Source organism: Cricetulus griseus, chromosome 2 (genome assembly GCF_003668045.3).
Source record: "Cricetulus griseus strain 17A/GY chromosome 2, alternate assembly CriGri-PICRH-1.0, whole genome shotgun sequence".
Lineage (NCBI taxonomy): Eukaryota > Metazoa > Chordata > Mammalia > Rodentia > Cricetidae > Cricetulus > Cricetulus griseus.
This window is the reverse complement of record NC_048595.1, coordinates 162,724,487-162,740,858: the sequence shown is the minus strand read 5'-3', so window position 1 is coordinate 162,740,858 and position 16,372 is coordinate 162,724,487. Positions and strand designations below refer to the sequence as shown.

The following is a 16,372-nucleotide window of genomic DNA, read 5'->3' as shown; positions in this document are numbered from 1 at the left end:
CGTTCTGCAGCACGTCTCTGACACAGCACCCCTAGCAGCCTCTAAATGTTTTCCGTATGAACGTGCACATGGAACCAAGGGTAACCGAACCTACCTGGAAGAGGCAGAACAAGATAAACCACCAGGTAAAGTGACCACGGAGAAAGCCACTGTAAGAAAGCCCTCCTCAGGTATGTAGGCATGCTGCTGGGGATCCCTGCCCCCCTCCTGCCATGTTCATAGATCTTCAACTTTGGTAGGTTTTGGGCCTTCCCTCAGGCCCAACCCTCTCCTCACATCTTCCCAGTTTAAAGGTGCTGTGGTTGGGGTGTGGTTTACCCCCAAGGTGTTATGTGGTGGAGGCTTGAGGTGGTGGTGGGTCTTTAAGAAGTCAGTCCAGAGGGAGGCAATTAGATCACTGGGGGCATTGCCTTTAGAAGAGATTGAAGATGGTTTCACAGAATGATTGCCTTTCATCAAGACTGGGCTGCAAGGCTGGGGAGATGGTTCAATTTGTAAAACCACACAAGTACCCACACAAGAGCTAGGTATGGTGGTGTGCTCCTGTAACTCCAGTGCTGGAGGGACAGGGGCAGAAGGACCACTGGATCTCCTCTGGCTGGCTACTGTAGCTGAATTGGTGAGTTCCAGATCCAGTGAGAGACCCTGTGCCCAAAAATGAGATGGAGTGTGACTGAGGAAGACAGCTGATGTTGGCTTCTGGTTTCCATACACACACATGCCTGTGCATCTGAATGCACACGATCAGACATGAACACACACACACACACACACACACACACACACACACACACAGGTATTACGTTGCTATAAAAGGTTAAATCTAACTCCCAACTCCCTTAAGCTTTTTGCCTTGTGCAGTGATAGCTTTTGATACCCTGCCAGAGGCCAACACCATGAACTAAATAGATCTTTTCCATTGTAAGCACCCAGCCTTGAGTATTTTGTTTTAACAACAGAAAACAGACTAATCCAAGCTACACACTTAGCTCTAGCTTTTCCCCAGATGGGTTTCTTGTCAGCTACATGCAGTGTATCTAGACCCTGCACCACAAAAGACAAGACTGTTAAAATTACCTCTGCCTTTTGAGAGCCCAGAAATGATTCACACTTTCTCCTTACTTCTGCCCTTTCTCAAGTCGACTCCCAGAAAGCAATGGGTAAGAGGGGAGGGTTTGGGTCCTTCCATGTCTAAATGATCCCCCTTCCTCCCTCCTCCTCCCTCCCTCCCTCCCTCCCTCCCTCCCTCCCTCCCTCCCTCCTCCCACCCTTCCTCAGGGAGCTCTGAGCATGGGTATGGATGTCCTGTGTCTTCAATTGCTCCCCTGACCTGTATTTCTTTGAGACAGGGTCTCTCTGCATCTTTTAGTTGCATCATTTCTCTTTTTGACCTTTGCTTCTCCATTCTTTGATGTCATCTCCCAGCTCTTCTAGTGTGCTCTCTGCCCAGAGCCTTTGCTTTGTTCTTAGAGCATCCTTGCCTCACTGTCAAGGATGTGGCATTGTTACCAACATCTTTGGGGACATCAAGGATGTCTTTTCTGCCTCTTGTTCTGCAGTGGCTTTCTCCGTGGTCACTTTACCTGGTGGTTTATCTTGTTCTGCCTCTTCCAGGTAGGGTCGGTTACCCTTGGTTCCATGTGCACGTTCATACGGAAAACATTTAGAGGCTGCTAGGGGTGCTGTGTCTGAAGCTGTTTAAGACGTGCTGCAGAATGCTCATGTCCTTAACTGGGAACACTATGGGCTTTGGAAAGGAAGGGTTGTTTGATTTCCCCCATTTTGCTCCCTTCATCTGACATCAAAGATTCTTTTGGGGAAGCTGCAGGGGTGTGGATTGGACTGGGTGGTTTTGTTTCTTTATTTTGCTTTTTCTTCAGAACTGGTGGGGATGGGGAGGGAAAGAGGTCTAGGCATGTACTCTAACATTAAGCTCCAGCCCCTCCTTGATGGCTCATGATCACTTACAACTGATTCTCATTTTTACGGCCATGCCCCTGCCGTAAAAATGGGGGGGGGGGCTCCTTGACTCAGAACCTCTTCTTTCTGTGGACCTGTTGAGAGTTGTTTTCCACAGAGACACCACTCTCTGTCATTCTGTTTATCCTGGCAAGATAGAATGATTTTTTTCTCTTCTGGAATGTCAGTGATGCCTCCAGAGAAAGGAGAGATGGTTTGGGTCAGCCTTCATCTTCAAGGTGAGGATGGCTCTGCATCAGTACAGCAACCCAGTACACTTTTATACACATGACCCCATTTGCTCTCTGGAACAACCTTTGAGATGGGCAGGGCCGAGGGTGCAAGAGCCATCCCACAAAACAGCCAAGTCTTCCTAGAGATTAAACTTACCCAGGTCAAGTTGTGCATTGGGGATGGAGCCAGGATTTAAGGCTGGGTGTCTAGCACTGACCTTGGTCCAGGATATGACAAGGGCACAGGAAACATTCAGAATTAGGTCTGAATGCTGGGAACAGTCAAACTTTGGGCCCCTGGCCTGGAGTGTTAGCAGAGCTGGGTTTCTCAGAAGTATTCGAGTCAGTAGTGGATCATGCTCTAGGGGCTGTGAATTGTAGGGAGTAAGGGGAGAGGAGTGGTGGGTGAGGCAGGGTGTTGAGTGTGACAGCACCTACTCTCTGATGTCCAGTGGGCTGAGGGGGATGGGGATGCTGTGGGAAGTTTGGGAAAGCTGCAAGGTCAGCTTGCTTTCTGAAGAAGGAGAGGGCTCCTTTCTTTAACTACCAAGCATGCTCCTGCCTCAGGGTCTTGATACTCTGACTGAGCTACACGTTCCCCATATACTCACGTGACTCACATGTACGTTATTTCAAGATTCGGTTCAAGGCTCCCCACCTTGAGAAACTCCTTCTGACAGTCATGTCCCTAGTCCTTTGCTCTGCTTTTCTTTGTAGCATTTATCACCCCCAGACAAGGCCGTATATATTTCTTTCCAACATGTCTTCATTGTTGTTCTGGGATCTCCAATCACTTAGGAAGATGCTGTGTTCAAACCTGAAAACCTCTTATGTCAGACTTCCAATTGCTGAGGTAACAAGTGTGTGCAACCACAACACTCAGCTCCTTCATTTTCAGTTTTGATTTAGTTCATTCACTCATTCATTCAACAAACCAACCACATTTATCAAGTGTCTACATTTACCTGTACCGAGACTTTATCAGAATGTACTACTATAAATATGTAATGATTAATTTATAATTTATATACTAATTCTTTTGTGGGTTTCAGTGCAAGGGAGAATCACCTCTATTTAGACATTGTCCCCCTTTCCTGACTGTGCCTGGGAAGAGCCAGCATTCTAAGACCTGGAGTTTTTCAGAGAGGTTCAAAACTCTCTTCTCTTGACCTACACTTGGAGAGGGGGTGCCATGGTTGGGAGGCCTGCACAGTGCAGGGTGTGGGCAGGTGTTCTGATTTGGAAGTGGTCTTGTTTCCTTTGTAGACTGTGGCTTCTAAGAGGATGGTGCTAGCCTTTGAGGGAAAGCATATGGGAAAGGTTGACTTGCTCCGGGTGAGAGTAGTTAAGGCACACAGATGTGGAGTGACTAAGAAGGATTTTTAGTGAGTGTGTGGGGTTTTTGTTGTTGTTACAGGGTCCCATTTTCTAGTGCAGGCTGGCCTCAAACTCACTGTGTAGTTCAGGCTAGCTTTGACTGCATAGTCTCCTGAGTGTTGGGATTAGAGGTGTGCACTGCCACAACTGGACCTGGGAGGCTTTATACCTGCAGATTCCTACAAACAGGAAACATGTCACACATTCAGGGCCATACCATGTGGGGTAGGGTGGAGTTCCATGCCTGCCAGAGGTGAGAGTGAAGGGCAAGCTTGGGTGAGATCTTTGGTAGCTTAGCTTAGGATCAGCTAGTTTGAATAATTTGAGCTGACTCTAAGGCTCAGGTCTGATGCCTAGTCCAGGAAAGATTAGAATAGAGGACAGTGGCTGGTTGGCTAAGGGATGGCTGACTCTGTACAGTTTGCACACAAAGGGCAGCTCTTGGGTTTCTGCATTTCCCTGGGGAGTTAACCTCACATCAAGAAAAAGGGAAGTAGCATACCAGCTGCTGATATGACAGACACAGAGGAGGGGGGGAGGGGAGAAGGAGAGGAGGGGATGGGGAGCGACAGATCTTTGGAAACAGGGATGACACACATGGTGCAATCTGACCTCATCTGCGCTCTGTCCACTGCTCCCACAGGGTGAAGCAGTCTGACCTGTTTGACAGATGGAAGAGCCTCCAGATATGCAAGTGGGCAATGGACAGTTCCGAAGCCAGCTTGTTCAAGTATGCATTGTCCTCTGTCTCCCCTCGTGGTATGGGTCCCCACTTCCACCTCTTCAGATAGCCATTATCTGTAACACTGGCTTTTCAGTGGGCACCCACCTGGAGCTGGCCCTAAGGGCCTTAGGAATATGAGCAGTGGCGAGGCCAGCACCTGGTCAGCTAGTGGCCTCCCTGCTTTGCTGTGGTCTTTGCCGTAGCCTTACAAGGTTGGGCTGTCACATCTAGCTCAGTGCTGGTGTGCACTCCTTGGAGCACTCAGGCTCCAAGGAGTGAGCTATTTGCTTAGGGTTCTTCCATAGCCCTTACAGTCTCATTGTTCCCACCTCCTGATCCTGGGACAGTGGCTCTACCCACCTTCCTGGAGACCCTATGTTTATTGTGCTTCTGTCTGATGTCCCAGCCTGGTATTGAGTGTTTGAATTGCTCTCTAACCACAATTAACAGATAGTAAGTTCTGGGAGAAGCAGTAGCTATATTTCCAGTTCTCAAGTGAACCAAGCAGAAGCGAGGCATCCAAAAATGCTTTTCCTTTAGTGATGTGCTTTGGGGTTTTCTCCACTGTTAGCCTCTTGCCAGCTTTCGGTATCATTCCAGGGCAGGTAGACTTCACACTAGGAAATTGATGTGGTCCTGGCAGCTGTTGTCTACACTGGGTATCAGTCACTCGGGTTCAAGTTTAAATGTACTGAGGAGCTACTGACAGGAAGGAATCCTACACAGGTGGCTGTAGAGAGTGGGTATCACCAAGCACTTGTATTTTCTTTATCAATACTTTCTTTCAGTTTGTGGTGATTCTAGGCCGGGCAGTTTGCTCTGCTGTGCCCTTCTCCCACCCCCCTTTTCATTATCTCCTCTTGCCTCCTCCCTTCTCCTCTTACCTTCCTCACTCTTTCTCTCTCTGGACAGGGTCTAACTGTGTGGCCTAGGCTGGCTTCAAACTCCTAATCCTGCCCCTAACTCCTAAGTGCTGAGTTGACAGGTGTGAGGGAATAGTAGCATGAAGCAGCACACTTTTAAGTATTTGATATGAGTTCCAGTGAGCAGGCATGAGAAGCCTCAATGAAGCTGCAGAATCCTAGCCCCGGTTGGAGGAGACATGACTGCCTGGAATGTTTTAGTGGGCCTGGGCAAAGTGCCAGAGCATGCCGAACAGACCCAGGATCTGCACCCCTGAAGTATGACTTCATGCTCTTCCTTCTAGATGTCCTCAGGGCAGGGGAGGCTTGAACACATGGAAGTTGATTCTAAAATCCAATTCTTCACTACTCTGTGACTAGCAGCCAGTCTGGTTCCCTAGTGAAGATTTCTCAGCAAGATGTGAAATCATAAAAAGTCATTTAACCTTTACATTTAGCCTTTTGGCTCAGACAAGTTGGAGGCACCAAATGATAGAGGGTCAGTAACAGAACAGCCACCTCTACATTTTATACATGAAGAAACTGAGACCCAGAGTGGAAAGACACCCTACTGAGGCCCACAGCTGCTGGCCACAGAGCAGAAAACAGAGTCCAGGCCTCTGGATGCTAAGTGCCAACTCATATTTCCACCTCAGAGCTCATGAGAACACTCCAGACCTCCTCTTAAACCTGCTCCTGGTCGTCATGTGGCTGTATGGAGAGGGTGGTCCATCCCCCAAGGCTGCCTGGACCCTGAGAGCTTTGGGCCTGGAGCTGTGTATACTCCAGATGCCTCCTACGTGTGTGTGTGTGTGTGTGTGTGTGTGTGTGTGTGTGTGTGTGTGTGTGTGTGTGTGTGTGTGTGATTACAGGGCTTTGTCCAGGTCATCACAGGGCTCTGTATGGATGGAGGTCCATTCCCCAGGGCTCCCTGGACACTGCAGGGGATTGATCCTGGAGCTGTGAATATGCCAGTCTAACTCAAGGAGGCAGTTATTTGTGCCCAGGGCCACAGCCAGAGCCTATTAAGTTTCCCAACAGGGGGTAAGATTGACCAGGATCTCACCCTTTCAAAAGGCTTCTTGGAAAATCCTGGAGCAGAGAGAAAAGCAGGTTGTTGCAGTAGTCCTGTTTTTTTTTTTTTTTTTGTTTTTTGTTTTTTGTTTTTTGTTTTTTCTTTTAATCTAGTGTCTGAGCTTTAATCCCTCTGCAGCTCCGCTTTGAGTGTTTCAGAGACAAAAATGTCAGGACACTTCTTCCTCCCTCCCTTCCTCCCTCCCTTTTTCCCTCCCTCTTCCCCCCTCCTTTTCTTTCTATACTGAATCCCTGAACTGTCTCTCAGGAACCATGTTCCACTTTCTGCAGGAAGGCATCTGGTACCAACCCAGTGTCCCTAATCTGGCTCTGCCCTCTCCCTAAACCAGTTTCTGAATGACTGGTGTGACACATTTGGTGACCCACACAGGCCTTGGTTTTGTGTGATAAGGGGAGATCCTTGTTGAGTGTTGGTCATAGGAGCTGAGACCCCCAAAGAGCTCTGGCTTCAGGTTGCTGGATGAATTGCAGGGGTTTGAAGAGCATTTCCTGGAGCAGTGAATTCTGGGGGTGGGGGGAGTCTTGCTGTCACTGAATAGGCATGGTTCAAGGCACGGCTGGCACAGAGTGATTTGAACAAGCCCATGCTGAGTGCTATGTGAGGTTTAAAGCAGTGCAGGGCCTGGTATCTGGCTTTCCTTCCAGCCTAAGAAGGCAGGGATAATGATAAAAATGAAAAATAATAATAAAGAAAGGACCAGGCAGTGGTGGTGCACGCCTTTAATCCCAGCACTTGGGAAGCAGAGGCAGGTGGATCTCTGTGAGTTCAAGGCCAGCCTGGTCTACAAGAGCCAGTTCCAGGATAGCCAGGGCTACCCAGAGAAAACTTATCTTGAAAAACAAAACAAAATAAAAAAAACCCAAAAGAAAGGTGAAGTGAGTTCTTGTGGTGGGCACTGCCAATGAATGCCACTAAGTAGACATGCCATGCACAACTGAGTTAGAGCAAAAGGTTTATTGGGGGAGGTGAGAGGGAGACAGACAGACAAAGAAAGAAACAGGAAGAAACAACAGGAATAAGAGAGGCAAGAGAAGCAAGAGATCAAACCGTGCCTGGTGGACACTTTTAAGGGGTGCACATGTTTTATAGCTGACGGTAGAAAGCCACCTGGCAACAAGGCACCAAGAACTAACAGCAGGTGATTTATATGTGGTTAGTCTGTGCCGTAGCCATCACGGGGACATATGGCAGCTGGAGCTTTCTAGTAGGCAGCTAACTAATCTGGGCCCTAGAGAGACAGAAAGGCCCCGGTGTCGGGAGGCTGCTGAGGGGGTGGGAAGGAGGTGAGTATGAAAAGGAGTGGGATGGAAAGGGAGGGGTCCCCTCTATGCTCGGCCCAATGTCACCCCTGTCTCTGTGCCTAGCAGGTCCACCTTGTCCAGGTGCTGCAATGCCCCTGGCTTTCTCTTCACCACCCAGAAGAACACTCCAGTAGAGACGAATCTCAGGTATGAGGTGGACTCCAGTGGCTTCTATCACATCGATCAGGAGATCTTCCGTATGTTTCCCAAGGTGCGCCCCCAACATGTGGTCTGGGAGGGAGCTGGTGGTCAATGCCAACTAGCTGTGGTTTATATGATTTGGGGGCAAAAAGAGGTTACAATTCTGCCTCTGCCATTGTGTGCTGAGGGCATTCCACAGCTATCTAGGAGAGGGATTAATTAGTGCTTGATCATTCACCCGAGGGAGGCACAAGAGAAAAGCACACACAAGGCATATGAACATCAGAAAGCAGGCCCAGGACAGAGTCGGGCTTGAACGTCAGCTACATCACATGACCTTGGGGTCATTGTGTAAGAATGCCTTTTCTTATCATGTATTGTTTACACATAGCTATTGATTTTATTATGCCATTTCACACATGGCTATAAGTATTTTGATCATATTCCTACCACTCCCATCACCGCCACCTTCTCTTGTTCCCTTCACGTGCCCTTCCCCTTCCCAACTAGTCCCCTCTCATCCTTTTTCCTTCAGTAACTCAATGGGTTCCACTGGGGATGCTTCCAGGAACATGGGCAACTTCCTCATGAGCACACCACTGAAGAAAATGTCTCTGCCTCCCTAGCAACCTTTAATTACCTATAGATCCTCAGGGAGAGCTGGGGCTCATAAGCCCATGCCCATTCCATAACAGCAAGTTGACTGGTCCAATCTTGCGTGGTAATCATGGCTACTGTGAATTCAAGAGTGCCACCATCAAGCCTTGCCCAGATGCCCAGACAGCATTCCACCACACTCCACCTTGTCCTATTGTGCCCTCTGTCCTTTCCACAACGTACCCTGTGCCTTGGAGAAGGTGATGTGTAATGTCCCCTTTATGTATGGCCATAAATTGTCACTTTTTATCAGCACTTTGTCTAGTTATTAATATCTGCAACTACACACACTGCCCACTGCAAAAGTAGCTTCACACATTGCCCACCACAAAAGAAGTGTCTCTGTGCAAAGCTGGCCCTGACACTTGAAGGCAATTTGATAGGCAGATCATGTCCATTTAGTATATCAACAGCTATAGATTCCTCACTAGGCCTTCAGACCTCCCCAGCCATGAGCTTTTGACCAAGTTTGTAGTATGAGATGTGAATCCTCTTCTGTGCAGTGGGACTCAGTTCCAGTTAGAACATGGTTAGTTGTCTCCACAACAGACTTGCCATTATTGTTCCTGTAGGCACATCTCACCTGGCCAGTTGTTGGTGAAGCATTTGGGTGATCTTTTTCTCTCTTTAGGGTCTCAGTGTGGGCAGGTGGATCTCTGTGAGTTTGAAGCCAGCCTGGTCTACAGAGCAAGTGACAGGAGAGGCGCCAATGCTACACAGAGAAACCCTGTCTCAAAAAACCAAAAAAAGAAAGAGTAGAGTCCCAGTGTCTATTTATGACACTGGGATTCAGAACAGTCATAGGTTTGGTTGCTCATAATGCATCTGCGATATCAGAGATGTTGTATGAAGGTGGGCTGCTCAGTGATAGCATAGTAGCTCCCTGCCCATGAGCTACAGAGTAAGGGGTCCCCATCCATGACCCATTCAGATCACCAAGGTTGATAGCTGGTGCAGATCCAAATTCTGGACTCTTGATGAAAGGAATGCAGAACTTGTACTTTTGGCTGGCTTGGGGAGGGGGAGGGTTGTGTGATGTTGGGGTGGTGTGGCTTTGGCAGAGAGGCGGGTGGCAAGGGTGTATTCATAGCTATGTTCTGCAAGGAGAGCTCTGGGATTCTCTGCATGTTTTATCGGGTCAGGAGAGGTGCTAACAAGATAAAACCAGAGTCTCTCTGTATGTCCTATTGCTGGTACCAGAGTGATCTGGCAAGATTTGGGCTCAGGGAATGAACTGAAGGTACAGCACAGTGCTGGTGATGAGCCACCTTCACTAGGTGAGCCTTTCAAGGTGGGTACCAGATAAACTTTCATCTTAAGCAGGTCACAGAAGCATGTGATGTAGCCTGGGCTGACCGGCGGGTCCTTGGAAAGCCAGGGCATGAGTTGCTGAGGTCAGGAGCTACAGCAGGGTTTTCACAACTTTCTCTGTAAAGGACCAGACAGTAAATAGCCTTGTAAGTCACATCATAACCACTTGCTACTATGGTCCAGCATGAAAGTGGTCATGATCATGAGTAAACTAAAGAAGGAGTCTTCATCTCAGTGGCACAGACATCAGAAAGACATGCCACACGTCTTATTTGAGTGGCTTTAGATCATTTAAAAATATAAATGTTACTCAGAGTTTGCTGGCCATACAAAAACAGGGGGTAGACTAGATATGGCCCATGGCTATGATTTTCCAGCCCTTGAGTAGTGGCACACAGCAGCTTCCCTTAGCATAGCAGTCTCTCTGGGGTTTTAAAGGGTTAGCTTGCCTACCCAGAGGTTATGATTCTTTGCTATTTGGAAGGAGCCTAGAAATGGCTGTTTCCAGACAGTTCTTGATTTACACATGTTTAGGACATATTCAAGAGAAACGCAAGAAACCCCCAATGACTTTTCTAAGACTACTGCAACTCTTTCTGTCTCTCCCCCTATTGATTTTGAGACCCCTGTCTTGGTACCCTGGACCTGTCCTCACAGGGAAAGTGGGTCACAGACTCAAGTGTGCCACAGAGGGCCATGACAGTTCCTTTTGATTGAGTCCGATTCCTGATGCAGTGTGGTACCTTCAGCGAACGGTTGGCTGGTGGGTGCTGGGGGCAAAGCAGGCCTGCAGACAGCAATGGCAGGAGTTACCCAATGTAGCAAGTCTGTTCTGCCTCCTCCTCCTCATTTCTCTCACATTCCAGACAAGGCTGCCTTGTTGGGTAGAGCTTATAGAGGGGATATGTTTTGGGCGGGGGTAGAACCTAAGACGAAGATGGGGTGGCATTGGCTGTGACACCGCTGCGTATGCACCTTTCCAGGAAATGCCCTACTACCGATCCCAGTTTAAGAAGTGTGCTGTGGTGGGCAACGGAGGCATCCTGAAGGACAGCGGCTGCGGGAAGGAGATCAACAGTGCCGACTTTGTCTTCCGGTGAGGGAGAGGCACCTGCTGCCTGCATGGCCCTCCTCTCTGAGTCCGTCCCCCACACTGCCCCGTTCCTGTGCACTGCTGCCGCCTGAAGCACAGTTTCATGATTTGGGGACCTCTTAGCCCTCTAGCCCTATACCTTTAAACAGGTTGTTGGACTCTGGGGTCCTAGTTTCTAGTTTTCAAAATGGAGTTGGGACATGTGAAGAGCTAATGGTATTCTGGACCGGAGACCCTAAAACTAACCTCCCTGCAGAACTGACAGTGAACCCAAAGCCCCCCCCCCTCCGCTCCCTACGTGGGCTGTACCTTTCCACGAATACTGGCGGGAGGAGGGATGCCTGTGACCTCAGCCAGGCTCTAACTGAGCTGGAGAGGGGTCTTTGCCTTTCTCATTTCTTATGTGGCATGCCCCTCTTTTCAATGTGGGGATCCTTCCTTTCCTTGTAAGGCTCCTGTGGCCTTTTACAGGGGTAACTGTACACTGGGGGAAAGGAAACAATCAGATTTTTCCAGGTCTATGGGATACTGGTTCTGAATTTATGCTAATTTGGCAAGACCCCAAGAAACATGGTTACATGAAGAAGCTGCCACAATGTTTCTTGGGGTCTCTCAGGTCTCTCTCAAGGCTAGCTGGACCACAACCTGTAAGCCATTCTAATAAAATCTATCTATCTATCTATGTATCTATTATCTATCTATCTATCTATCTATCTATCTATCTATCTATCTGTTCTGTTCCTCTGACTAGCAGACTAAAGCACCTTCCTTGTCATCAATGTTCTTTGAAAGGCTCCTATGATTTCCCTGAACCACCTGGATAATCCAGAGTTGCCTTCCTATCTCAGGACCCTTAGCATATTCTCAGCTGCAGTGTCCCTTCTGCTAATTAAGGCACATGTTACCCAGTCTTAGGGGTTTGTTGCCATGGCAACCCCACATTCCTAGCAGGTCACACGACACACACTTCTGCAACTTTGTACCTCAGTGTCACACTTCCAAAGGTGTCTTTGAATATCCCACAGGTATTTGGAACTTCTGCCAGCTGACTTTTGCTAATTTCTACCCTTAGCTCAAACTTCCTCAGAGTAGCCTCGAGTCCCCAGACAATGAGATTCCTCCGTACCTCTCTGCTTAATTCCAGAGACCCAGAGATGACCACAGCTTTCAAGGACATGTTTTTATGGTGATAGTTTCAATATCTCCATAGTTGTAACTTCAGTGAGACCAAGATTGGAGGATTTTTTGCTGTTCTGTTTCTGATAAAGAGCTGAAGGACCTTTGCTTTAGCCAGCCGTAGATGTTCTGCCCAGCTGGAGCCCTTGGCTTCTCTCTGACCTATAACCACATCCTTTCCTTCCCCTTCCCACTCCCAGCCATCTGAAGATGACTGACCACCTAACTATGTGAGGCTGTCTCTCTGCAGGTGCAACCTGCCCCCCATCTCAGGGAAGTATGCCACAGATGTGGGAGAGAAGACAGATGTAGTCACCGTGAACCCCAGCATTATCATTGACAGGTCAGTAGTCCTCTTTCTAGACCGGTCAGTGCTCTTTTTTGATGGCCACCAGTCACCTACAACTATTGGGCACTGGATACTGGGCACTGGGTACTGGGAATATGATTGGTCCTGATGGAGATGTGCCAACTGTCTACAGGAAGCACTCATTGGGTGTCAAAGATTTAATACAAAGGGAGTTAACACATCTTGTTGATTTTTACATTAATCACATGCTAAACTGACAGTATTTTTATATTTGGTTAAATAAAATATGAAAATTATTTTAATAGCTTCCCTCATTTCTTATTAATTCAATACACGGGATCTGTATTGTGTTTCTTTTGGGCAGTGCAGGTCTGAGCAACTGTTACCTAGAGGTGGTTGGGGACCCTTCAGGTGGGCTGGGGGCAGGCCGTGTCCAGATATGGGGGTATGATTATGCAAAGATCTCAGCTCTCACTTGGCTGCTCTCTGTGGGTCTGTCCGAGAGGTCTGCAGGATCTAGTGCAATGAAACCCCAAAGCTGCACATAGTCAGCCTAGCTAGAGTGTGGGTAAGAGGGACTGGAGAAGGAGAGGAGCTGCTAGACTACATCAGATACCAATAGCCAGGAGCCTTCAGAAAGCAGACCATCTGCAGAGGGACAGATGGTCACAGAAAAGGACATGGAGGCAGAAGCCAAGATACCAAGGAGAGGCCTAGCTGGGCCGGAAGGCTGGGTCAGACAGCCACTCCCAATCTTAGGGAAAACAGCAGGGGAGTGATGTGAGGCTCCATGACCCAGCCACAGCCTCTGTGCCTTTGTTGTCTGCCCTCATCTTCTAAGTTGTCTCTCTGTAGCCCCACACTAGTAATTCAGCCCATATTTTCTCCTTTCCTGTGCCCATTTGCCAAAGCAAAATATCTTCACGAAAGGACATGTTCCTGGGAGCCATGAGATGGATCACTGGGTAAAGGTTCTGGTTGCTCATTTTGACAACGTGAGTTCAATCTCCAGGGCCTGTATCGAGTCTTTCTCTGTCCCACCAGCCAGCTCCCAAATCATGACATGGAGACTTATTATTAATATGAAAGCTTGGCCAATAGCTTACACTTGCTTTAAGCTAGCTCTTAAAACTTAAATTAACCAATTCCTGTTCATCTATGTGCTGCCCTGAGGCGCATGGCTTGTTGCCTCATCTCCAACATGTCATGCTTCCTCCTCACCTCCATGCACTCCACCCTTCTCTTTCCAGCATCTTCTGTGCCTAGAAATCCTGCCTAGCTACTGGCCATTCGGTTGTTTATTAAAGCAACCGGAGTGATACTTCTTCGCAGTGTACAATAACACAGTTGTGGTATTCTACAGCAAGGGGCCACATGATAGAAGGAGAAATTCTGGCAGGCTGTCCTCTGACCTCCATACGTATGCTCTGTGGCACATGTTCCCCTCTGTGAATAACCAAGCAAGCAAGCAAGCAAGCAAACAAATAATAAATATGTAAAGGTGGGAAAGGGAAGCAGAAGAGGGGAAGCTAGGAAGCTTTGTGAGTCCAGAGGGGAAGGGGTGAAAGGTGGAAGGTGAGGGGTTGGGGTGGTGTTAGAGTGAGGTGAGGGGGTCGGAGAGGGCGGGGCTGAGGCAGGGAATGAGATGGGGAGGGTGGGCTGCGAGGATGCACAGGGTTTGCTGCTGCTCACTCTGCCACCCTGCAGGTTCCACAAGCTGGAGAAATGGCGGAGGCCCTTCTTCAATGTGCTGCAGATATACAAGAATGCCTCGGTGCTGCTGCCCGCGTTCTACACCGTCCGCAATACCCTCGTGTCCTTCCGCGTCAAGTACCTGCTGGATGACTTCGGGTCACAGCAGCAAGTCTACTTCTTCCACCCGCTCTACCTGTCAAGTGTGTCTCGCTACTGGGTCAGCCTGGGTGTGCGCGCAAAGAGAATCAGCACTGGCCTCATCCTGGTCACCGCGGCGCTGGAGCTCTGTGAGGAGGTGCACCTGTTCGGCTTCTGGGCCTTCCCCATGAACCCCTCAGGCTTCCACATCACGCACCACTACTACGACAACGTCAAGCCCAAGCCCGGCTTCCATGCCATGCCCTCTGAGATCTTCGCCTTCCTTCACTTGCATAGCCGCGGCATCCTCCAAGTACACACAGGCACCTGCAATTATGGCTGACAGGTCCATCACAGGTGTCTCAGTTCCCATCTGTCTCCCTTCAGGGTTCCCTGGCCCTGCCATTGTTGCCCCCTAAGGTTTTAGGGTTTGTGTTTGGGTCCTGGGGAGGAAGACATGGACAGAACCCATGCAAAGTCAGCTCTATCCTGATTTTTCCATCCTGTGCCTCCATTTAGCTGCTGGGCCGCTCTCCAAGGTCGGGACCTCATAAGCACATTTCCACTCAGTTTCAACTTCCCAGAGAACACAAACTATAGTGGCCCGCTTGCAGCTCAGTCAGGCCCTGCTGGTAATAGACTAGCGGGTGATACATTCACTTAACAGGAGAGAGCACAGCCCAGGTCTCATTCGGACATTTGGCTGCCCAAGTTTCATACCAAGGACTCAGCCATGAATCACCATCTAGAATCTCAGGGTTCAGAGGTTAGCCCTTCTAGGGAACAAACAGTGGTGAAATGTCCTGGTCTACCTGGCTGAACCCAAAAGGCTTCAGGGATATCTAACCAAGGCCCTTGTTAGCATCACCCCAAGACTCCAGTAGCTGAGAGCCATGCCCCCTTGAAACAGTCCTTGGACACACACAGCCTTGGTGCCTCTAGGTTCCAGCATTTAACCTTTGACAAGAAGGAAACAAACCAGACCAGCCATTTGCACTAAGATCTCCAAGCCAATGTTATCGACTCAGTAAGTGCTTAGCAATTTGCCTCCTGTTCTGTCTCCCTATTTTCAGCTCCATTTTAATCAAGAGTTATTTATAAAGATCTGTTCCTCTTTATGTTCCTGACTACTGAAGAATCTTGTTAAACTGTTCCCAAATAGGAAATCGTCAGATGGAAAGCTCCTTGTCACCTGAGCCTAGTGGATGGCAGCTAGCTGGGGCTTTGACATCAACCTCCTTGCTGTTTCTGTTGTGAAGGTGGCACACACAGGGCACATGAATAGTGTGTTCAGACACAGGGATCCACCAGGCCTGGGGTTAGGGAACCCAGCTGTGCCTAGGCCGGGAGTTCACGTATCATCTGCATCTGAAATTCCTTCTAGTAGCTTCCTCCTATCTATTTCCACCCTAAGTGTGATGGTGCCCATGGTCACTGTTGGTGGATCGCCTTGTGGAATTGTGGATTGTGTGGGGAAGGCTTTAGCCTGAATGCTCTCCTTCTGTCTTTTCCTCTCTTCATCCTCTTCCTCTCCCATCCTTCCTTTTTTCCCTCATTTCTAGAAAGCCTGTTCTGATCTGGTCTGTGTTTAGGTTGACAGAGGTGTCATCTCTGTGTTCTGCAGAGAAGCAGACAGACCACACCTACACTTCAGCCCAGCATGCCACTCAGAGGAGCAGCTGTGAGAAATCAGGTCCAGGCCATCCACATGACCTCACTTTGAAGGTACCAGGACAGACCCGACTCAGGAGCCAGCTGGCCCAAGGCTTCTGGCCCACTTGAGCTTCCTCTCTGATGATTTTCTGAGCCTGCTTCCTCTGGGCTCTGGCCTGCAGGTGCCCGGAACTCATTCCACACCCAGCTGTCTGGATACTGTCTTTCTGTGTTCCAACTGACTGTGGAGCCCCTGGGATGCCCCAAACCTTAGTCTGCAGGGAGGTAAGGTCATGGAGCAGCTGCAGAAGCACACAGGCCCACACACGTTGGTAAACCAGGAGCCACCACACAGGTGGTGCATGCTTATGTCTTTCTTTCTGGACTCTGGCTATTTCTGCCAAGGAGGGAGTTATGAGAATGATACAAATTAACTGAATTCACACCTAACCAAATCCAGTTCTCAAAATCATGGAATGTCAGAACTGGAAGATTTCATGAAGACAGATTTGTCCCACTTCAGGAGACAGACTAAAGAAGTGACTTCAGTGGTCAGAATGTCTGCCAGGGACACAGCCCTCTACCTGGGAAATAGGTGTACTGCAG

General features: G+C 48.8%; 1 protein-coding gene across 1 annotated transcript in view; it reads left to right on the top strand.

Annotated features, from left to right (window-relative positions):
* St8sia5 (ST8 alpha-N-acetyl-neuraminide alpha-2,8-sialyltransferase 5) overlaps positions 1–14,456 on the top strand; it is a 57,224-nt gene extending 42,768 nt beyond the window's left edge. Inside the window, exons 4-8 of the mRNA XM_027397943.2 lie at positions 4,213–4,299; positions 7,659–7,803; positions 10,685–10,797; positions 12,221–12,313; positions 13,988–14,456. Of these exons, the coding sequence (XP_027253744.1) occupies positions 4,213–4,299; positions 7,659–7,803; positions 10,685–10,797; positions 12,221–12,313; positions 13,988–14,456 (907 nt within the window). The remainder of the gene's footprint in view (positions 1–4,212; positions 4,300–7,658; positions 7,804–10,684; positions 10,798–12,220; positions 12,314–13,987) is intronic.
* Positions 14,457–16,372: the final 1,916 nt, after the last annotated feature.